This window comes from Callithrix jacchus, chromosome 21 (assembly GCF_049354715.1).
Source record: "Callithrix jacchus isolate 240 chromosome 21, calJac240_pri, whole genome shotgun sequence".
Classification (NCBI taxonomy): Eukaryota; Metazoa; Chordata; class Mammalia; order Primates; family Cebidae; genus Callithrix; species Callithrix jacchus.
This window is the reverse complement of record NC_133522.1, coordinates 38,691,777-38,712,299: the sequence shown is the minus strand read 5'-3', so window position 1 is coordinate 38,712,299 and position 20,523 is coordinate 38,691,777. Positions and strand designations below refer to the sequence as shown.

At 44.3% G+C, this 20,523-nt stretch overlaps 1 protein-coding gene and 1 non-coding gene across 47 annotated transcripts in view; both read left to right on the top strand.

Annotated features, from left to right (window-relative positions):
- The window catches only part of SYNJ1 (synaptojanin 1), an 88,209-nt gene extending 84,520 nt beyond the window's left edge, over positions 1–3,689 (top strand). For all 46 annotated transcript variants that reach the window (XM_078358464.1, XM_078358490.1, XM_078358489.1 and 43 more), the window contains one exon: positions 644–3,689. In XM_078358464.1, the coding sequence (XP_078214590.1) occupies positions 644–1,456 (813 nt within the window). In that variant the 3' untranslated portion in view covers positions 1,457–3,689. The remainder of the gene's footprint in view (positions 1–643) is intronic.
- Positions 3,690–4,102: 413 nt separating this feature from the next.
- CFAP298 (cilia and flagella associated protein 298) lies at positions 4,103–19,981 on the top strand. The gene is made up of 7 exons (XR_144559.6): positions 4,103–6,681; positions 10,599–10,766; positions 12,893–12,960; positions 16,255–16,413; positions 17,248–17,379; positions 18,128–18,223; positions 18,519–19,981. It is a non-coding gene; the product is annotated as a cilia and flagella associated protein 298 (transcript).
- Positions 19,982–20,523: the final 542 nt, after the last annotated feature.

Sequence of the window (20,523 nt, the reverse complement as noted above, 5' to 3'; positions counted from 1 at the left end):
GGTGGAGGTTGTAGTAAGCCAAAATTGTGCCATTACTCTCTGGCCTGGGTGACAGCGTGACATGCGGTCTCCAAAACAAAAAAGGCAAAGAACTCTCAAAATTTATTTTGCCAAGTAGAAGAGGGAAAGATGCAGTCTTCATCTTATGAATAAAATATGCTAATAGAATTAATTTTATCTATAAAATTAAATTTCCATGGTAACATTAATTTGAAATAAAAACATACTTAAAAGAACAATGAAACCACATCATCATCATAGATGGGTGTTGGAAGTTTATAGATTTAGCGTAAGTTCTAAGTATGGATTTAAATTCATGCTGAAATGTGATAGAACTGGGCATGAACAAATTTGTTAATTCTGTACAATTCTCCTTACCATTTTCAAACCTTGCATGAATGAAATAAGCTGTATCTGATTTTGAGGGATTTAATTAGAAAGGATTTATTTAGAAAGAAGTTTTTAAAGATTTTAGCAGTTTCATCTTATTTAAACCACCGGAGTAACAAACTACACAAAGCTACTTTTTAGTTTCTAAATTAACTGTTTGCCCCTAAAATGGGAAGAATAACTGAGACAGGAAGAATAGGGGGTACTAAAAGTAAATATAAACTGATTTTTCAGTGCTTTTTTTCTTTTGCAGGTAAAAACAGATGGAATCTCTGGTGTCACACGAGAATCACCATTAAAGATTGACCCATTTGAAGATCTGTCATTTAATCTGCTTGCTGTATCAAAGGCTCAGCTATCTGTTCAAATGTCACCTGTTCCAACCCCAGATCCACAGAGGTTGATTCAGTTGCCTTCTGCAACACAAAGTAATGTTAATACTTTGAGTTCTGTAAGTTGCATGCCAACAATGCCTCCAATTCCAGCTCGGAGTCAATCCCAGGAAAATATGCGAAGTTCTCCAAATCCATTTATTACTGGCTTGATCAGGACAAATCCTTTCAGTGACAGTACTGCTGCTCCTGGAAACCCATTTAGAGCCGAGTCTCAAGAATCAGAGGCAACTCCATGGTTCTCCAAAGAAGAGCCCGTTACTATCAGTCCTTTCCCTTCTCTTCAGCCTCTTGGTCATAACAAAAGCAAGGCTTCATCTTCACTTGATGGGTTTATGGACAGTTTTGATCTACAGGGCCAGTCTACATTAAAAATTAGCAACCCAAAAGGATGGGTAACCTTCGAGGAAGAAGAGGACTTTGGTGTGAAAGGGAAGTCAAAGTCAGCTTGTTCAGACTTACTGGGTAATCAGCCAGGTTCATTTTCTGGCTCCAACCTGACATTGAACGATGACTGGAATAAAGGTACAAGCATCTCTTTTTGTGTGGTGCCATCAAGAAGACCTCCTCCACCTCCTGTCCCTCTGCTCCCACCCAGCACCAGCCCTCCCGTAGATCCTTTCACTACCTTGGCCTCTAAGGCATCACCCACACTGGACTTTACAGAAAGATAACACCACACGATGGAAGACAGTGGGTATTTGCTTTTGGCAGGGTAGAGCCAAGAGAATTGGGCATTAGTATTTCATTATGTGCAATAAGTCATTGTTAAGTGCACTGATATCTTCACAATACACCACTATTTGATGTGTACAGAGTTGGAATATGTGTATATTGGAAATAAGGAAAAAACCCTTCTCATTGTTAACTGGAGTTTTGATGTATTTCTCTTTGGATAAATAGAAGACAGTAGTAGCCATAAAAAGTGCTTAAAAGTACTTTAGAAAACAACAATCCTTATTCAGAAATTTTTTTGGTCAGTCTTCAGAAGAATCTCAAAAAGCCCACCCAATTTTCAGCTGACATTTCCACCAGCCCTCTCATACTTGTTGACAATTGGTATCTATTTACCAAAGAGCTGCCGAGGTTACAGTGAACAGAGTGTTGAAAGGCATTGCTTAAAAAAAAGTATACATATGTGTACATACATAATACATAGAAACACATGTACTTCTATATACATTTACATATTTTTACAATTCATAGTTTAATTTCTAGGATATAATTTGTACCAAATTATACCTAAAAATTCCAACAATGTCCCCTTTTCAATATCACATTATCAAAAAGACGGCTGCAAATGTAATTTGGACCTTTCATTATTTTTTTTTCAAGACTAGAATAATCTCAACCACAGAATCAGAATTTTCTACTATTCCACACCCAACCCTTTCAAATACATACAACCATGTTACTTTTCACTCCAGCACCTTCATATGCTTTTCGCCAGGAGGAAGTTCTTGCAGCCAGAAACAGCCTATTTTGTGGTCACTGTCAAGTAGATGAATATTCTAGCACTCCCAAAAAAGCACTATGGCCTTATATGGAGGGAAGATACATACCACCAAGTTCAGTGAGAAATACTAGAGCTAACCGTACTCTCTTCTCTGCCTACATTCAAGTATATGTTGCTCATATCCCTCCCATTATTTTCTTTTTGCTGCTTTTGCTCTGGAACTTTTTAGCAGGGAAAGCAGCCATCCCGAGTGCTTTGAATTGGGGTTATACCCAGTGTGTGTTATCCCCCCTCCCTCTTAAGAAGCTACATAACATCTATGATGCTGCTTTAAGTTTTTAGAGGCTATACCTCAAATTAGCTGTGGATTTCATCTCCTGCACTGCCAATATGCAACTGATCCTGCTTTTGTTAATTTTATGAAGTATACAGAATTTTTACAGAATGTAGTATTTTGATATCATTAAGTAAACCAATCAGAACACTCCTGAGCAATAGTTGTTTCTTTGTCAGTTTAAGTTACAATCATCTTTACCCATTAAGACTTACTTATATTAACGTTCCTTTTATATAGAGTTGTATACGTCCACCTAAATTCCTGTGTCCACACTTCACCTTTAAAGATGTACATTGAGGGAATATCAAAAAAGTAACATTCATGGCTACGAATATGTGAAATGTTAAAAGCACAGCAAACTGCACCGCACTTACAACCTAAAGCAAATCTATTAGAAAAAAAGCATTTTTCTAAATGCTCAAATGTTATCAAAATACTATATTTATAGAAGTAATCCTCTCTGCTAACAGCCAGGATTTGCTGTTAGAAATAACTCTTGTGAGTTTTATATTGTGCTTTTAGGAGGTTCTAATCATTTCAGTAGTTGTCTTTTAAAAAGCAGTATTACTATAAGCAGTGTGCTTCAAAATGTGAATTGTTGAAACTGTGGCTGTAACATCCACGTGACTAGTGCATATGGTATTTGCTCTCCATTAGCAAAATAATTCATTGTTAGGTGAACTTCACTAGTGCAAATTGCAGTTCTGTGAGCAATGTTTCCTATTGAATATAAACTACTGTCTAAAATATACATATCAGCAGCCCAGCCTTTATCAGGAAAATTATACTTGGCAAGTTGCTGAAAATGCACAAAGTTATGAAAGTTAAAGGTATGCTGCAAATAACTTGCCATTATTCTGAGTATTATTAAATATTTACTAGTTCTGTTTAAAGCAGAGCAGAAGTTAGACACTAAGGATCTCTTTGTGAACTCTGTTCTATAGTAGATTGCTGTTTATATGTAAGAATTTTATTGCTTATGTGGCATACAATATTTATAACTATAAACTTTATAGAAATACAGTATTAAAGTCAATGGTACACAGACATTCTGTACATATCCTGTGAAATGTGCTGTCATATGAAATAAATATATCTGTCTTTACCATGCTGACTTCTTGCTCAAAAGGGAAGAATTTTTCTCAGCCATTTTCCCTGTACTTTACACATAGACAAGTTTAGTGGCATTCCAAGAAAATAAAAATAAATAAATAAAAGAAAATAAGCTTAACCCTTCTTGCCAACTCAGGTATTTTAATTCAATACCTTATTTTCATTTCTCAAGATAGTGCTTCCTCTAAAAGTAGGAAGAAAAATTTTCTGAGATTACTAATCATTATTAAAACTCCATCCCTTGCCTAAACATGGTGAAACCCTGTGTCTACTAAAAATACAAAAAAAATTAGCCGAGCACGGTGACTTAGGCCTGTAATCAAAGCTACTCAGGAGGCAAAGGCAGAAGAATCGCTTGAACCCAGGAGGCGGAGGTTGCTGTGAGCTGAGATCGTGCCACTGCACTCCAGCCTGGGTGACACAGCAAGACTCCATTTAAAAAAAAAAAAAAGTTCATGCACTTATTTGATGAGAGCCCCTCATTCAAAATCATGCTGACTTGAAAATAACACATGACATAAATGGTGATATTTTTTACTCAAAGTAGATGAAACAACTGGGGGGCAAAGAGGAATTGGGACACAAACAACCAGACCAAAAAAGGGACTGCCTAAAAAGACCCAAATTAAAAGGAAAGGCTAGGCAAGGTGAAATGGCTCATGCCTGTACTCCCAACATTTTAGGAGGCTCGGGCAGGAGGACTGCTTGAGCCCAGGAGTTCGAGACCAGCTTGGGCAACAAAGACTTATCTCTGGTAAAAATGAATTACCTGGGCATGGTGATGCATGCCTGTAGTCCCAGCTACTCAGAATGCTGAGGGAGGGCATAACTTGAGCCCAGGAGATGAAGGCTGCAATGAGTGAGCTATGATCACACCACCACACTCTAGCCTGGGTGATGGACCAAGCTCCTATCTCAAAAAAAAATTTTTTTAAAGGCCAAGGCTAGTATTGCCTTTTTCAGTCCTGATTGATATTTCAAATTCTTACCTTAATTCTTAGTTCGTGTTAACTTTTATTAAGAACAGAATGATTTGGCTTAAAAATATTTTAAGATACTCCTAGGTTAATACAGTTTTAAGAATGCAGAGATCCCACGTACCCCTTTACTCACTTGCCCCCAGGAGTCATGTATTGCAAAAACTACAGTACCAGAGTATGATCAAGACACTAATGATACAGACCGCTTCCATCACCATAAGGAGCCCTCATGTTGCCCTTTTCCCACTGCCCTTTCATCCCATTTTCTTTTCCCCTGCCCTTATCCTCTGGCAACCACTAATCTGATCTCCACATCTATAATCTTCTCACTTCAATAATGTTATGTAAATTGAATTATGGTATGTAATCTTTTGGGGTTGGCTTTTTTCACTCAGCATAATTCTCTGCAGATTCATCTAGGTTGCGTGTACTGTCTGTTGTTCCTTTTTATTGCCGAGTAGTATTCCATGGTATGGATGTACTGTTTATTTAACCATTCGTCCACTGAACGACCCCGGGGTTGTTTCCAGTTTGTGGGCTATTACAAACAGAGCTGCTGTGAACATAAGTTTTCATATCTCTGGGATAAATGCCCAGGATTGCAATTGCTTATTTATTATTTTTGAGACACAGTCTCACTGTCGCCCAGTGTAGTGGCACGATCTCGGCTCATTGCAACCTCCGCCTCCCGGGTTCAAGCGATTCTCCTATCTCAGGCTCCCTAGTAGCTGAAATTACAGGTACACGCCACTACGTTCGGCTAATTTTTGTATTTTTAGTAGGGACGGGGGTTTCACCATGTTGGCCAGGCTGGTTTCGAACTCCTGACCTCAGGTGATCCGCTCGCCTCGGCTTTCCAAAGCGTTGGGATTACAGGCGTGAGACACAGCGCCGGCCTGTCCATTTATTTTTGTTTTCTCTTTGTCACACTAAAATATAAGTTCCATGGGAGCAGAAACTCGATCTGAGGCTCCCGGAAGAAACAGCGACTGACGCCAATTGCCTTCAACAAGAGACCGCTAGAAGATAGCTGGTTATTTTGGAGAGGGTCGCTCTGGAAGGAGCCGCGGCAGCTACCCTAGCTACGCCATCCAAATCAGCCTGAACGAAGAAGTGCAGACACTCGCCCTGGCCCCTCCGTCCTGAAAAGCAGACTAATGCAAACAGCAGAAAACAACGCCACAGAGGTCCAAGTCACCGCGCCTAACTTTCCCAGGCCGGAAGCCGCGTGGAGGCGTTGCCGGAAGTCGAGACCGAGGGCGGAGAAAGGGACAGTGGGATGTGGAGCGATTGTGTGTGGCAAGGCAGCTGCGGAATTCCGAGCCTGTGGTACCCGCTGTCCTTCCCATTCCCCATCTAGTAACTCTCAGGCTCAGCCCACGTATCTCCCTGAGTGGAATCTCGGGCCCCAGACCAATCGACTGGGCGGTCCGCCCTCCCTTTCAGCGGCTTGATCTGTGTTTGGAAAGTCGCCCCGACAACAGCCACTTCCGGGAGGGCGCTCCGCTAATCCCGTTCCGCCGGTTGGCCAGAATCAGCTGCCCTCTCAGGTTGTGTGGATAGTTGCCCCGGCAGTAGCTACGTACGGGCGTAGACTGCTGGGCCTCCATGCACCCCAGCCTTCCCCATTCGGGTTCAGAGCTTGAACTGGCGGCTCCCCTGGCTCTGTTTCACTGTTGCTCCTAGCAACAGCTACTTCCGGGAGTGAGTGCGGTTTCCCTCGCGCACCGCGGACGCGGGAGCCTGAGGTTCCGGCCTCTGAGCGGCGGTTAGTGCGTCGTGGCAGCTCGCCATCCAGCGACCCTCGGCCGGCAGGACCCGCGGGCCAAGTAGCTCGGGGCTTCTCACAGCCTCAGCGCCTCGGCGGGACTGCCATGGTTCTGCTGCACGTGAAGCGGGGCGACGAGAGCCAGTTCCTGCTGCAGGCGCCTGGGAGCACCGAACTGGAGGAGCTCACGGTGCAGGTGGCTCGGGTCTACAATGGGCGACTCAAGGTGCAGCGCCTCTGCTCAGGTGCGGCCCGGGACAGACCGAGAGACGAGCGTGGGATGGAGAAAGAGGGGCAGGCTGGGGCGAGGGGTGAGGTTTGTGAAGATTATCGAAGAGATTTGCAGCAGCCGGGGGTGAAACGGGACGCCGGGGTGAACCGGATAAGGTCCGGCCGGTCTGGCATTCCCGGCGGGGAGGCAGGCCAAGGTGTCTCTTGGAGCCAGCATTTGGGGTGCTGCTAATAAGTGGAAACTGGCTGGGGAGGGAGGAGGGAGCCGAAAGGACAGGCCGAAGAGCAGATTTAGTGCAATTAACCAGTGTGAGAGGTGAGATGAGAACTGGGTGGGCTTTTAAAAGCTGAATTTCCTATTTTGCGTCGTTCGACGTAAAGCGGCGAGCCACCTGGCTTTGGGACGGCCCCTTACAGTTGGAGAAGCCTTGGTGATCTTTCCCCGCCCTAAAAACGGCCTGTTGCTCGCATTGCCGTCTCCCTCCCGCGCAGGTTCAGGGCACCGCTGTCCCGCAGAACCTCTCCGCGGTGGAAGGGCCTCCATCTGTGCTATCCCACTGGGCAGCCGCCGGCCACGTGTGGCCATCGAGCATTTGGAATGTGGCTACTGCGGCCAGGCAACTGAATTTTATATTTCGTTTTAATTAAGAGAGAGAGAGAGAGTGTGTGTGTGTGTGTGTGTGTGTACTGAATTTTACATTTCGTTGTAATTAAATGTGTGTGTGTGTATGTGTGTGTGTGTAGTGACAGGGTCTCACTCTGTCGCCCAGGCTGGAGTGCAGTGGGGCAATCTCAGCTCACTGCAACCTTGGCCTTCGGGTTGAAGCCATTTCTCCTGCCTCAGCTCCCAAGTACCTGGGATTACAGGCTCCTGCCACCACGCCCAGCTGGTTTTTCTATCTTTAGTAGAGACAGTTTTACCGAGTTGGCCAGGTTAGTCTCGAACTCCTGACCTCAGGTGATCTCCTCCCCCTCACCCACAAAGTGCTGGGATTACAGATGTGAGCCACCGCGCCCGGCTCATTTTAATTAATTTAAATAAATTTAAATCACCAAGTGCATTGAGTAGCTACTGCATTAAACGGATAGCTTTTGAACTTGACAGGATGATACTTCCTGTTGTGGTCTACGATATTACTAAGTGTTTATACAACTGTCATTATGTACATATAGAAAATATAAACAGCTGTTTATATTACATGTGTAAATAGTACATTTATTTATGTGATTTATTAAATTACATGAATATGTGATTTATTATTAAATGTATTTATTACATTGCATGAATATGTAATTTTTGCACCGTGGAGAAATTCTTGAGGGTCATGGTTCTTTTCATGAAACTTATGTGTAGTTTCTTAACTGAGCTTCCAGCACAAACGCAATATTAAATGTTATTTTTAAGTTAAAGTATTTGAGGAGAAAAGGAATTCGTCTTCTTTTTCTAGAACATTATAAATTGGAAATGTGCTGAATGCTTAGAGTCACATTAGTGAACTTAGAATTCATTGATTTTTTTCTGCGGTCACCAGTGTCAGCTATGACTCAGGCAGGCACTAGTGCTCAGCCTTCAGAAGATAAGGATGGGGCCAGGCACCGTGGCTCACACAGGTAATTCTAACACTTTGAGAGACTGAGGCAGGCAGATTCCTTGAGCTTAGGAGTTCTAGATCAGCCTGGGCAACATGGTGAAACCCTGTTTCTACTAAAAATATAAAACAGAGCTTGGCACGCTGGCACATGCCTGTGGTCCCAGCTACTCAGGAGGCTGAGGCAGGAGAATCGCTTGAACCCAGGAGGCGGAGGCTGCAGTGAGCTGATATTGCGCCACTGCACTCCTGCTTGGGTGACAGAGTGAGGCCCCGTCTCAGAGAAAAAAAAAGACAAGGATGAATAAGACCAGTTCCATGTTCCCATGTCAGAGGTCCAGGCACATCGCAAGTGGCATATAAATGTTTGTTCCATAACATAGTGAGCCGGATGGGCAAGACCCCTGACCCCCGGAAGCTTACATTCCAATGGGGTGTGAGTGTTATAATGATGACTGTGATAGATGTTGTCTAACCTCCCTTTACTTTTAAGAAATAAGTAGCTTAGACTGCAATGGGGAGAGAGACAAGAAACATCCCATTCAGTTATACCATTTGTTCATAATGTGTTCTTTCAGGTCAGGTGATGTCCTCACACAGTGTTATGGGAACACCTAGATCCAGGTGCCTCCTTCACAGGAAGGAAGGAAGAAAAGAGGGAGAAAGCAAGGAAGGTGATTTTGCAAGGTTAAAATATGGACTGGTTTTGGGGTGAAAATATAAGGATTAGGAAAAATAGAAAGCCATGTTTTTGAATAGTGAACATGATACTAGAAACCCAGGTCCCTTGTCCCGTCTCTGCTACCTTTGAGGGAGGTAAGCTGCTTTAAAACTTCCCCACTGATTTGTATAAATTATTTATGAAGTCTTGACATGAAGTTTTGTAGAAGGTCTCAGACCAGGTTCAGTGGCTCATGCCTGTAATCCCAGCACTTTGGGAGGCTGAGGTGGGTGGATCACTTGAGACCAGGAGTTTGAGACCAGCCTGGTCAACATAGCAAAACCCTGTCTACTAAATACAGAAATTAGCTGGACGTGGTGGTGGACACCTGTAATCCCAGCTACTCAGGAGGCTGAGGCAAGAGAATTGCTTGAACCCAGGAGGCGGAGGTTGCAGTGAGCTGAAATCGCGCCACTGAACTCCAATCTGGGTTATACAGTGAGACTCCGTCTTAAAAAAAAAAAAAAAGACATCAGCTGCAGCTTTGTTATCTGAGCAAGCCTGACATGATACAACCATAAAGTAAGGAATGTGCTTCTCCTGCCTCTGCCTCCTGAGTAGCTGGGACTACAGGTGCACGCCACCATGCCTGGCGAACTTTTTTTTTTTTTTTTTTTTTTTTTAACTATTGCTTCTGGCTTTCTTTCAAGTCTAGAGCAACTTGCCTAGACTGCTGTCTCATTTATGAAAAGGGAATTTTTTTTCTTTTGAAAGGAGAGAAGGAAAGAAAGGAAAAAAAAGGAGTGAAGGGGAGGAAGAAAGAGGAAGAAAAAGAGAGAACGGGAATATTGCTTTATTCTAATAATGGGTATTATTAATGGCCGATCAATATTTTGTATATTTAAAGTAGAGAATATATATTTTGTGTATTTAAAGTGGAGAGCTCTATAAATATTTATTAAGTTTACTTGTTCGGAATCTGAGTTCAAGGCCTGGATGAACTTCCAGTTCAAGCAGGAGAATCACTTGAACCCAGAAGGCAGAGGTTGCAGTGAGCAGAGATCGTGCCACTGCACTCCAGCTTGGGTGACAGAGCAAGATTCTGTCTAAAACAAAACAAACAAACAAACAAACAAAAAATGGTTAATTGCAAAGCAACCTCAGGCAGGTCCTTCAGGAGGGATCCCAGAAAAAGGCATTGTTATCATAGGAGATGACAACTTCATGAGAAAAAAAAAAGGAATGTGGGGGATGTTCATAACTGCCTTGCCTAATGTACAAGCTGAAATTAAAGGAGGCAGCCCCTGCCAGCGCACTTGGAAAACTATAAAACCCATGTGAATATATATTCAGGTGTTCAATGAGTAGTAATTTTGCCCCTCCTGGGTTCCACGAAGCACAAGATAGCACAAATGTTTGGAGCACAGAATCTACAGGCTGACTGCCTGGGACAGGTGGCGAGTTCCTGAGCTCCCTGTCCTGTTGGCTGAGGATGGGTGGATCAGTGACTCTTTGTCCAGGGTCCAGGCCAGGTCTGGCACTTAGCAAGTGACATATAAATGTTTGTTCCACAAAATAGTGAGCCAGATGGGCAAGACCCCCAGCCCTTGGCAGCCTACATTCCAATGGGCATGAGATGTTATGGTGATGACTGTGATACTGTCTTTTGCTTATTTTTAAGAAATGGAAGAATTAGCAGAACATGGCATATTTCTCCCTCCCAATATGCAAGGACTGACCGATGATCAGATTGAAGAATTGAAATTAAAGGATGAGTGGGGTGAAAAATGTGTACCCAGCGGTGGTGCTATATTTAAAAAGGATGATATTGGACGAAGGAATGGACAAGGTAAGTGAGCATTTCTCTTCTATGTGCATGCTTGATATATCCGTAAGTATGAAAACAGTTCCTTTTTTTTTTTTTTGAGACAGAGTCTTGCACTATTGCCCAGGCTGGAGTGCAGTGGTGTGATCTCAGCTCACTGCAACCTCCTCCTTTCAGGTTCAGGCAATTCTCCTGCCTTAGCCTCCTGAGTATCTGGGACTATAGGTATGCACCATCACGCCTGGCTAATTTTTGTATTTTTAGTAGAGACGAGGTTTCCCCATGTTGGCCAGGCTGGTCTCAAACTCCTGACGTCAAGTGATCTGCCTGCCTCAGCCTCCCAAAGTGTTGGGATTACAGGTGTGAGAAAGCCGTTCTTTTCTTTCAAAAATCGACCTCATCACTTCTCCATAGACTTACAAAATACTGTACTCTGTAGCTCCTGTGGCAAAACTCTAATCTAGGATGAATTAGGTAGATAAAGGAAGTTTGTCTTGCTCTTAATAAATTGCAGCTCACTTTTAAATATATTCGATGAACCAGATGAAATGACCCTTTCCCTTCTGTAGGTCAAAAATGGTTGAGTATTGGCAACTTCATATGGTTCAACCTAATAATTGTTACTGAAATGTATTCAAAGTTGTGTTTCGTTACTGTTTGCAGAGGTCAGGATATCTTTAGAGATAGTGTGGGAAAGAGGAAAGGGAAGGAATGTCAGCACGGGGACTTCACTCATCAAGGACGTGCCTCTCTCTGGGGCTGAGCACTTTAGTACGTGGCAAAACACTGAAGAAATTCTTCCCCTTTCAGTATTTGGCTGATCATGTGGAATTGATAATAATCCTTTTTGATAGCTTATTCTTTTTAACCTGCATTCAAAGCTCCATTTAAAAAGCTGTAATTGATCAGCCCTAAAACACTGTTAGGAGCAGAAGGACAGGGTCCCTGGAAGTCCTTTACAAGCTTAAAAATACATTTTTTAAAATATCAGGGATAGTAGGAATTCCTAGTATTATTTCCTTTGAATATTGACCTGAAAAATGGTTGTCTTCCATATCTTTCTTACCTAAACTCATTCTCAATCTAGAGAGAGTCTAATTTTCAGAAGGAAGGATATCAATGAAGAAAAAAAATATGAAAGCCAGTTCAGTATTCATCTTTAAACCAATATGTTTTTGTTTTGTTTTGTTTTGTTTTATTTTGTTTGAGATGAAGTCTCACTCTGTGGCCCAGGCTGGAGTACGGTAACATAGTCTCAGCTCATTGCAACCTCTGCCTCCCGGGTTCAAGCAATTCTCTTGCCTCAGCCTCCAGAGTAGCTGGGATTGCAGGCACCTGCCACATTGCCCGGCTAATTTTTGTATTTTTAGTAGAGATGGGGTTTCACCATGTTGGCCAGGCTGGTCTCGAACTCCTGACCTCAGGTGATGTACCCGCTTTGGCTTCCCAAATTGCTGGGATGATAAGCATGAGCCACTGTGCCTGGCCTAACCACTTCTATTCTAATACAATCTTGAGTTTCTAATATTTTCAATGTCTAATTAGTTGTATTGTTTATTAGGAATATATGCTTTCAACTTACCCCATTTTCCCTATATTTGGGCATTTCATCTTCATTTTTTTGTTTGTTTGTTTCTAAGCTTTCGAGTTATTATTTCTTCCTGATCTAAGGGTCAGCAAATTATGGGCTATAGGCCAAATTCAGCCAGTTGCCTTTTCTTGTAAATAAAATTGTGTGGGGATGCTGCCACCCCATTCATTTAAGTACGGTCTCCTTTTGTGCTGCTAGGCAGAGCTGAGTAACTACACCCAACAAGACTGTAGCCTGCAAAGCCTAGAATATTTTACTATCTGCCCCTTTCCAGAAGAAGGTCACTGACCCTGTTCATCCAACGACATGCGTTTCTGGTTTTTTATAGCCTTTGCCACTTTGCAGAAAGCACACTCCAGGTCTCTGCTCTTGGGAAGAGATCTTCACCTAATTTCCCACAGCCAAGTATTTTGCCTCTCTTCCCTAAATGCCACACTGCACTCTCTCAGTTCACTTACCCCTGACTCAGGCAGAAGGGACTGAGATATTTCAGAAGAGTTTTAAAGAGGCTATGTATTTGACAGCTCTGTCTCTCCCTCTCTCCTTTTTATTTTCATAGCTCCAAATGAGAAAATGAAGCAAGTGTTAAAGAAGACTATAGAAGAAGCCAAAGCAATCATATCTAAGGTTGGCTTTTTAAAATGATGCTCTAAAGCTTGTCTTTTGAGATAAAACTCCAACTGTGGCTCCCAGAGTTACCTCTCAGCCAGCTTCCCTTTTGGTCTTCCTAAGGCAAAGGAAACGAGCATCTTTGGGGTAGGCCACAGCTTTTCCTTTCATAATCCTGACAGTTGGCCAGAGTCCTCTCAGTTCCTACAGGCAGACACACATTTTTGTTGGCTTGTGTAAATGTAGGTTCATATGTAATACAAATGTGTATAATACAGATGTTGATTTTATTTCTTTTACCTTTCGGAAGAACTTAACAAAGCTAAGTAGAGGCCATAGAGTAGCTGTCCAGACCATAGAGTAGCTCTCCAGACCATAGAGTAGCTGTCCAGACCATAGAGTAGCTCTCCAGATGCTTGATTGACTTAGTGTGTATTTGATACAAATCAGTTTTTGTAATCATCTTCAGTATTTATATAAAGGCTATTTTATAGAGGGAGAAACATACATTTATACCATTGATAATGTGTATCTGGAGGAAAAGAATTTAAGGCTATTAAAAGAAGTGGTATCTGTATCTGTTGCTTCTATTTGTGTGTTGGTGATTTTAGTTGCTACCACCCTCAACTGCAGGTCTCTCAATTGATAACCACTTTTCCTTCTGCTTCTCCTGACTTGCTCAGCAAAACTGTTATTTTATTTGTTTGAGACAGAATTTCACTCTTCTTGCCCAGGCTGGAGTGCAATGGCGTGATCTTGGCTCACCACAACCTCCGCCTCCCAGGTTCAAGCAATTCTCCTGCCTCTGCCTCCTGAGTAGCTGGGATTACAGACATGTGCCACCACGCCCAACTAATTTTGTATATTTTTTAGTACAGACGGGATTTCACTATGTTGGTCAGGCTGGTCTTGAACTCCTGACCTCAGGTGATCTGCTTGCCTCAGCCTCCCAGAGTGCTGGGATTATAGGCATGAGCCACCGTGTCCAGCTGAACTATTATTTTTAAACCAATATTTCTCAAACTCATCAAGCTCTTGACTAATCTTTGAAGAGCCTCAGCAAAGGCTGCCCTGAAGCTCTGTGCCTGTTAGTATAGTAAAGGCTCTATGAAGCCTTACAGGAAAAGCCTTGGTTGAGTCTAGTGTTTGCGTGGTGTTGGCATCTGGGCATGTGAGCACATCTCAGGCCATGGCAAGGAAACAGTGGTCTGCCATTGTTCTGCACCTTTTGCCGCACATACTTTGTATGTAGAACTCCTCTCTGGGTCACTTCACTTCTTCCCTTTGCCTGTGTACTTCTCAAAGTACTCTTTATCCTTTGCCCTCTTCCTCCCTTGGCATCTTATCTACTCTGCCAAATGCATATTCCACCCTCTGCAGATAGCTGAAGCTTCCATCCTTTCCCCCGACATCTTGCTTCACTTGCAACCTGAATTTCCAGCTGGTTGCGAGATGGTTCTATCTGAACACTGGTCAGCACTTTGAAGTCCAGTTTTCTAGAAATGAGCTCTTTGCTTCCTCCCTTCTCTCCCTCTGAGTTTTGTCCCTGAGAATCAGCACCTCCTACGAGCTTCTCTGTTTCCAGTGAGAGAACTACAGTGTCTTGGTTTTATAGGCAAATCCTCAGTGTCATCTTCAACACTTCCTCATTCTGTCACCCTAGGTTTGAAGTGGGGTCCTGTACTGTCTGCTTCCATGATGCCTCTTAAATCTCCACAGCTCTGGCTTTCTTTAAGGCTCCCCTGTAGCCTTTTGCATTCGGATGCCCACTAGGGTCCTGACAGTCAATTCAATTCCATTCTGACACTAACTACTCAGACATAGTGCAGACCCCACAGGTCAAGGGCCAGTCCTTCAATTCTGACACTGACTGCCTGGAGTTAGCATCAGACCCCACAAGTTAAAGAGCAAGATCACCAGCAAGACTCCCCTTATTTCAGACTCCAGCTGCAGATGAGGTCCCCAAGCTGCCATACATGTGTCCAGCTTGACTGCAAAATTGGAGCTTCCCATAACACCCCCATTGATGTGCATCATCCAGCACATCAGCGTCTTCACCAGTCAGGAAGCTTCACTGAGCCGTAACATCCAGGATTTTTGTGGAGTTTTTGTTCAGTAGGCATGATTGGTTAAACCACTGGCCATGTGTTTGATGCCAACCTGTAGCCCCTGGAGGTGGAGGAAGGGGCTGAGGCTGAAAGCTCCAACCCTCTAATCACGTGCTTGGTCTCCCTGGCATGGCCAGCCCCTTCCTTGAAACCAAGTTACTATATTAGCACAAACTCGCGTATAGTGAGAAGGAGCTCGTTATAAATAACCAGACACTCCTGTCACTCAGGAAATTCCAAGAGTTTTGGAGCTCTGTGCCTGGAACTGAGTAACAAAGACCAGATATATTTGCTATTTATCACACGGTTCTCTGTATTCTTCAGAGCCTACTACCTGGTCTCCCTCCAGTTAGGTATGTTCTTTTTTTTTTTTCTCTTCCTTTTTTTTTTTTTAATTTGAGACAGGGTCTTGCTCTGTTGCCCAGGCTGGAGTCCAGTGGCATGATTTTAGTTCATCTAACCTCCACCTTCCGGGTTCAAGCAGTTCTCCTGCCTCAGCCTCCTGAGTAGCTGGGATTACAGGTGCCTGCCACCACATCCAGCTAATGGTATTTTTAGTAGAGACAGGGTTTCACCATGTTGGCCAGGCTGGTCTCAAACTGCTGACCTCAGGTGATTCGCCCGTCTCTGCCTCCCAAAATGCTGGGATTATGTAAGGCATGAGCCACCGTACTTGGCCAACTAGGTCTGTTCTATACCAACTACAAGATAAATCTCTCAGCATTACCACTCCTTCCCAGAAAAGGCAGTCAACTGCCCTTGCCTAACAGAGGAAATGTGAATTCCTCAGCCTGGCTTTTGTGGCCATTCAAAAACAAACTCCAGCACAGCCAGCTGGAGCTGGCCTCATCTTCTCCTCTCCTTCCTGCTCCAGCCGAGGGGCTGGCGCCTGCTTTTCTTTGTTTCAGCTTGTCCTGAAGCACCCTGCTGCCGTCTCCACCCCTTCCATCCGTCTGCACGTCGAGGTCCACCTGCAGTGCCTGCTCCCTCTGCCGCTCTTGATCCTCGCTCCCATCTGTGCTCTATAATGTAGGCCGCGGTGTGCTTGGCTCAGTCCCTAAAATAGATAGTAGTCACTTTGGGAGCAAGAACTGTTTGATTTCTTTTTGTTGCTCTGGAAGTCTCTGGCAGGGGTCTTGTACAAGATCTTGGTTGAGTTTACTGTATTTACTAGCCACACTGTGATAACAATGACTTTCTGCAGAAACAAGTGGAAGCCGGTATCTGTGTTACCATGGAGATGGTGAAGGATGCCTTGGACCAGCTGCGAGGCGCAGTGATGATTGTTTATCCCATGGGGTTGCCACCGTATGATCCCATCCGGATGGAATTTGAAAATAAGGAAGATTTGTCAGGAACGCAGGTATGTAGTTCTTGGGTGGGCACTCAGGAGGGTGAGTTCATAGCCCCCCAAAAGCCCTTCGGATTAGATGCCCCTCTTCTGGATGTAGTGTGTAGCTCCCTACACAGCTTTCAGGTTTGTTATGCCCCGCTTCAGAGCAGAGTTCTGAATTCAGGAGTGGCCCCTGACAGTGTGGTACTCATGGGTGAGAGCTTTGGTTCCCCATACACAGGAGGCAGTGGACACAGTTGGTGAGGCTGCCCTTCAGGAGTAACTGAAAACGTTTCTGCTGTCTTTGGCCACTAAGAAGCCAGCTACCCAATTTCTTCCTATTTCTACCCAAATGCATCCGTCCCTTTGCATGGAAGTTTGTGTTTCTAGTCTTCCCTATTGCTTCATGTTATTTTCTGACCCCTATGTTCCATTTTCCTTGGGTTTTCTCACTTCTTTTCCTGTTGGACAATATTCTTTGTCTAAGCCATCTTAAATAAATGGAATACGCAGAGGTACACAGGCAGCCCCATTATACCTCGATTTAAACACCCAGCATGATGCCAGTGTCCTTCCCTGGCAGTGGCCTACAGATCTAAGACGAACTGTGCAGATCAAGGTGCAAAAAAGATAGGGTTTCCTTGTTGCCCAGAGGAGGAAGTTAACTGAGTCAGGGCATAAATGGAAATTTAACAGGGAAGGTACTGAAATGAGCCAGGACTTTGAGTGAGGTGGGGCTGTCAGGCCCTTCCATGGTGAGCACAGGGAGAAATCTGTCCCCTGCCCCCTGCTGAAACGGCTCAGCGGGGCTCTGCCCCCCAGGTGGGAACACACAGTAAAGCCAGTTCTTACGATTGGCCCCAGGCAGGGCTCAGCGTCATTAAAGAGTCAGAGGCTCAGCTGTGGTGGGCAGCCAAGGAGCTGAGAAGAACAAAGAAGCTTTCAGACTACGTGGGGAAAAATGAAAAAACCAAAATTATCACCAAGATTCAGCAAGTAAGTGCTTTCGCTTTAACATGTCAGTATTTTTTGTTATTTCCCTTCAAACTGATAAAAATGTGCAGTGAATCTGAAAGATTTAAACTACTGGCACAAATATTTTAATCCTATTGGCTCGAATTTAAACTGAAAATATCCTCTTTCTGCACATGTGGACTGACTGGCAATATCTAGAGTTTGTTTTAATATGCGGGGGAGAGGAAAGATACTATGTTAATTTCAACCTTAAAAATAGGGCTGCAAGTAAACAAATATTTTCCTTGAAATGTAAAGTTTAGCCCGACACTGATTCCAGGCTTTTTCAAACTGCGGATGCTCTGTACGGGAGGAGGAGGAAAGGCTGGAGACCTTTGAAGGACATCATGTAGCTCTGTCTACCTGCAGTGCCTCCTACGTCACCAGGCTGTGATTTTGGGGAAATGGGGCTGTCCACCCTCTGTAGATCCAGAGTCTGTGGTTCTGAGTGTCCTCCCTTTCCCACTGGACCTGCCTGCAGTGTCTGTCTTGGGAATGACGGAGACAGAGATAGCTTTGTGCAGCCTTTGGTCTCCACACAGTGAGTCCAGGGCTCAGGGCTGCTCCAGATCAAGCCTTCCCTTGATGATTCACTTCAGCTGACTAGACCTGGGGACCTGTTTATTTTTAGTAGTTGGCAAAGGCAATTGTAAAACATTTGTTGTAACTTTAAGGATTGTCTCTGTAAGAACACCTTAATCCACAATTTGCTCTGCTCTGCTCTTTGCAGAGAGGACATGGCGCTCCAGCCCGAGAGCCCATCATCAGCAGCGAGGAGCAGAAGCAGCTGATGCTGTACTATCACAGGAGGCAAGAAGAGCTCAAGGTAGCGGGGGCAGGTGGGCTCTTCGCAGAGCTGGCGCCCAGGCATAGCCTGCATGCCTTACCTGGAGCTGGTGAGGAGCGGCGAGCTCTACAGGGTGTCGGGAGGAGTCTTTCTAGAGCTTCTGTCTGCAGGGTTGTCAGGGTTCTGCCAGGTGTCCCCCAGCATTAGACTTGGACGTGTCCTGCTTCTGGAAGGCAGGGAGAGGGGAGGTCAGTCGCAAACTCTTTCTGCAGTCTCTTTATGTGCAAAACACTTTCCTGAAATGCCTGCCTGAGTAAAACATATTTATTTCCAGAGATTAGAAGAAAATGATGACGACGCCTGTTTAAACTCTCCATGGGCGGATAACACTGCTTTGAAAAGACATTTTCATGGAGTAAAAGACATAAAGTGGAGACCAAAATGAAGTTCACCAGCTGATGACACTTCTGAAAAGATGAGCTCACCTTTCTCCTGGACACAATAGTTACAATTTAAAAAGCCACTTAGCACTCTCTGTAAAAGATGTTAAATCTAGTTTTCTTTAGTGTGAATTTTTAAAACGGCAGTTATTCAAGGTTTTAGAACTTAATAAATACGTAGTCGGAAGAAAATGTGTAAATCATTTGTTTCAGGACAGCTATTTAGTATGTGAGGGTTTTCTTTGATAAAATACTAAACTTTTTTTCCTCCTGATTGTTTTGTATTCTCGTGACAACTGGTTGTATTGGAGGAAAGCTGATGACCAGCAGTGACCACTAGAGGCCGCCAGCCGCTCAGCGAGCCTTTTTCTCTGGGCCCTCTTCGTAGATGTATTGGAGGCCGGACGCCCAGCCTTGCTGGAGAGAGAGACTTCTCTCACCCTGCGGCGGGGTCTAACTAGCCAGGCGTCTCCCAGTCTTGAAGGTGAAGTTTGCCTCCTAGTTGATGCCTGTCAGGCCTTGTATTCTGGGAGGGAAAGCTACACCTGTGATGGAAGTTGAGTAGCAAACTCATCCGACCTTGGAACTTAAATTCGTCTGCAGTTTCCCAGCTTCTCAAGTCTCCTTCATCAGAATAGATCCTGGAAACAAATCTAGATTCTGTGAAGGGTGATGTCTCCCCGTGGATGCAGGTATGACTGTGGGCTCAGCTTCATAGGCGGCTCAGTGACCAACCGTGGGATGAACAGGGTTGCCATCATCCTGGGTGTCTAGGATGCCTTTGAGTTTCAAGACTCTTAACTCATCATGACTGCAAACCATCCAAGTAGCCTGAAAACTCTGGCACTTTAGCATCCGCAAAGACGCCTGTCAGACCGCCGGTGACAACCAGAAGTGGCCCAGACGTTTCCTCGTGCTTGACTTTTGGTGCCTAGGGTCCTGTTCCCTTGGTTAGAGGGAAAACGCACTGAGGGGAAAGTGAAGGGCGTGGGGCATCTCCCTGCCCAGCCCTTCCTGCCTTGGTGCCTGTGCTCCCCACCATCCTGTAAAGACGAACCCTGGGAGCGAGTGGAGGGGGCATGAGAATGGGTCCGCTTGCTGCCAGGCAGCCTTGCCCAGGGCGTGGGGTCCCAGACCCGATAGCAAAGCCCTGTTGTCTAAAGCGCGTGTAGCTGACTGCGTCTTGTACCTTACTCTTTTATTTTCAAATTTTGTAAAAGCAAAATTGCATCTATTTCCCTTTTTACTCAGTTACAGTTTTAAATGTCTCTATGAAAGAGTTTTGACCTTGGATGATGTAGTGTGTGCAATAAGATGCTGTGATTTTTATTTCGGGAACATTCTGGCTTTGTCAACGTATGGCTTTGTGTGTGAAATTCATGCTCAGACTTGTAAGAAAAACTGAACCGAGCCATGTGATCATAGTAGCTCTTTAGGGAACTACTACTTCAGTATCTTAGAAATTCTTACTGACCTGCAGTATGAATACTCTCTTGGCAGTGGTAGTTATTCCATTGCTTCATATGATCAGCAGAACTTACCCCAAAAGTCACTCACCCCCAACACTACGCTCCTTAAATACCCAAGTGAGAAGAACCGTCCTCTCTCCCTGCCCCTGTCTGCCTCAGAAGCCTCTCTGAGCTTGGTCTGTTTGGATACAGCAGATCTTAGGAAGTATGTGAGTAGCTCATTTGTAAGCCATCTGTGACAGGGGAGGCAGGTGGTCCCTGGTGCCTGCTCCGTCACCATGCTGTGAGTGTTCGCTTCTTCCATTCACTGACTCATCTGAGGTCACAGCTAGTGACAGTAGGACCGCAGGGTCACCTCCAGGAGCTTGCCCAGGATTTCCCAAGAAATCAATTTATCAACACATGTCATCTAGCCAGTGTTAGACTACTG